At 67.6% G+C, this 2,632-nt stretch overlaps 1 protein-coding gene across 1 annotated transcript; it reads right to left on the bottom strand.

Moving 5' to 3' along the window:
- Positions 1-1,960: 1,960 nt before the first annotated feature.
- On the bottom strand, positions 1,961-2,626 carry FKBPL (FKBP prolyl isomerase like). The gene has a single exon (XM_040656663.2). It carries the CDS (start codon positions 2,549-2,551, stop codon positions 1,988-1,990), a length of 564 nt encoding a protein of 187 aa, XP_040512597.1. The 5' UTR covers positions 2,552-2,626; the 3' UTR covers positions 1,961-1,987.
- Positions 2,627-2,632: the final 6 nt, after the last annotated feature.

Raw genomic sequence — 2,632 nt, 5'->3', positions numbered from 1 at the left:
CTAACCCAACCCCATAACCCTAACCCAAATCCTTTTACGCCAACCCAACCCCATAATCTTTAACCCTAACCCAACCCCATAACCCTAACCCTTAACCTTTAACCCCAACCCAACCCCATAACCTTTAACCCCAACCCAACCCCATAACCTTAACCCTTAACCTTTAACCCTAACCCACTCATAGGCCACACCCCTTCTCTCAAGCCCCGCCCCACTCTCAAGCCCCGCCCCTCGCTTTCAGGCCACGCCCCTCACTCAAACCCCGCCCCCTCCACTCGTAGGCCACTCCCCCTCCCTCAAGCTCTGCCTGTACAGGCCCTGCCCCTCCCTCCTGCCCCGCCCCCTCCACTCGTAGGCCACGCCCCCTCTCTCAAAGCCCCGCCCCCACTTTCAGCCACGCCCCCTCTCTTAAGCCCCCCCCTCTCTTAAGCCCCTCCCCTCGTTTTTCTGCCACGCCCCCTCTCTCAAAGCCCTATTCCGACCTCACACCTCCTCTCTCAAGCCCCGCCCCCTCGCTTTCAGGCCACGCCCCCTCTCTCATGCCCCACCCCCTCTCACAGCCCTATTCCGACCTCGCATTATCCACTCTCAAGCCCCGCCCCTCTCAAGCCCCGCCCCCTCCCTCCAGCCCCGCCCCTCCTCAAGCCCCGCCCCCTCCACTCGTAGCCCCGCCCCCTCTCTCACGCGCTGCCTGTACAGGCCCTGCGCGTCCCTCAAGCCCCGCCCCCTCTCTCTAGCCCCGCCCCCTCACAGCCCTATTCCGACCTCGCACCTCCACTCTCAAGCCCCGCCCCTCTCTTAAGCCCCGCCCCACTCTCAAGCTCCGCCCCTTACTTTCAGGCCACGCCCCTCCTCTAGCCACGCTCCCTCCTTCCAGCCCCGCCTCTTCCACTCGGCCCCGCCCCTCTCTCAAGCCCCGCCCCCTCTCTCAAGCCCCGCCCCCTCGCTTTCAGGCCACGCCCCCCACTCTCAAGCCCCGCCCCCTCACAGCCCTATTCCGACCTCGTCCCTCCACTCTCAAGCCCCACCCCCCTCGCTTAAGCCCCGCCCCTCTCAAGCCCCGCCCCCGCTTTTATGCCACGCCCCTCCTCAAGCCACGCCCGCTCCCTCAAGCCCCGCCCCCTCTCACAGCCCTATTCCAACCTCGCACCTCCACTCTCAAGCCCCGCCCCCTCTCTTGAGCCCCGCCCCTCGTTTTTATGCCACGCCCCCTCTCTCAAGCCCGCCCCCTCTCCCAAAGCCCTATTCCGACCTCGCACCTCCACTCTCAAGCCCCGCCCCCTCTCTTGAGCCCCGCCCCTCGTTTTTATGCCACTCCCCCTCTCTGAAAGTCCTCCACTCTCAAGCCCCGCCCCCTCGCTTTCAGGCCACGCCCCCACTCTCAAGCCCCGCCCCCTCACAGCCTTATTCCGACCTCGCCCCTCCACTCTCAAGCCCCACCCCCCTCTCTTAAGCCCCGCCCCCCTCTCAAGCCCCGCCCCCGCTTTTATGCCACGCCCCTCCTCAAGCCACGCCCGCTCCCTCAAGCCCCGCCCCCTCTCACAGCCCTATTCCGACCTCGCACCTCCACTCTCAAGCCCCGCCCCCTCTCTTAAGCCCCGCCCCTCTCTCAAGCCCCGCCCCCGGTTTTATGCCACGCCCCTCCTCAAGCCACGCCCGCTCCCTCAAGCCCCGCCCCCTCTCACAGCCCTATTCCGACCTCGCACCTCCACTCTCAAGCCCCGCCCCCTCTCTTGAGCCCCGCCCCTCGTTTTTATGCCACGCCCCCTCTCTCAAGCCCCGCCCCCTCTCCCAAAGCCCTATTCCGACCTCGCACCTCCACTCTCAAGCCCCGCCCCCTCTCTTAAGCCCCGCCCCCTCTCACAGCCCTATTCCGACTTCGCACCTCCACTCTCAAGTCCCACCCCCTCTCTTAAGCCCCGCCCCCTCGCTTTCAGGCCCCGCCCCCTCTCTTAAGCCCCGCCCCTCTTTCCGGCCCCGCCCCCTCCTATGCAAACAGCCTCCCCAGCCCCCTGGCCATGCCGGCGTCCCTCTCCCTGATGGCCGCCCTCACCCGGCCCAATTCCCTCCTGGCCGCCCGGTTTCCCGGCTCCACCCTCAGCACCTCCCCCAAATCCTGCGCCGCCCCCTCCCAGTCCAACATGGCCGCCGCCGCCAACGCCCTCCGGTACCGGGCCTTAACGTGACCCGGCCTTAAAGCCAAAGCTTTGCCCGCGTTGGCCGCCGCCGCCGCCGGTAAACCCATCCGGAGCTGACAGAGAGCCAAACCGGCGTGGAGGTCGGCTTTGGGGTCTGCCCGGCACGGGGGGAGAGGGGGGGGTCCGCCGGCCGCCACGGCCAAGCGGAGGGCGGCCGAAAAGGCGCGGGCGGCCGGGAGCAACGCGCCCGCCCCGTACAGAGCCGTGGCCCGGCTTTTGAGGGCCAACACACGAGGCCAACGATCCTCGGAGCCCTCCCAGAAATGGGGGGCTGGGGTGAAAGAACCCAAAGTGACGGCGACGGCGGAGGAAGAGCCGGAAGGGAGGAGGAGGGAGCGCTCGCCGGCAGCCATGGTTTCCAGGCAGGCGTCCAACGCCAGAGCCCAGCGGCCTTCGGCGGCCCCCAGCTGTACCGTGTGCCAACGGCCCCATGG

The sequence above is a fragment of the Gallus gallus genome, assembly GCF_016699485.2.
Source record: "Gallus gallus isolate bGalGal1 chromosome 16 unlocalized genomic scaffold, bGalGal1.mat.broiler.GRCg7b 16_unloc5, whole genome shotgun sequence".
Taxonomy (NCBI): Eukaryota; Metazoa; Chordata; class Aves; order Galliformes; family Phasianidae; genus Gallus; species Gallus gallus.
This window is presented reverse-complemented; position numbering and strand designations above follow the sequence as displayed.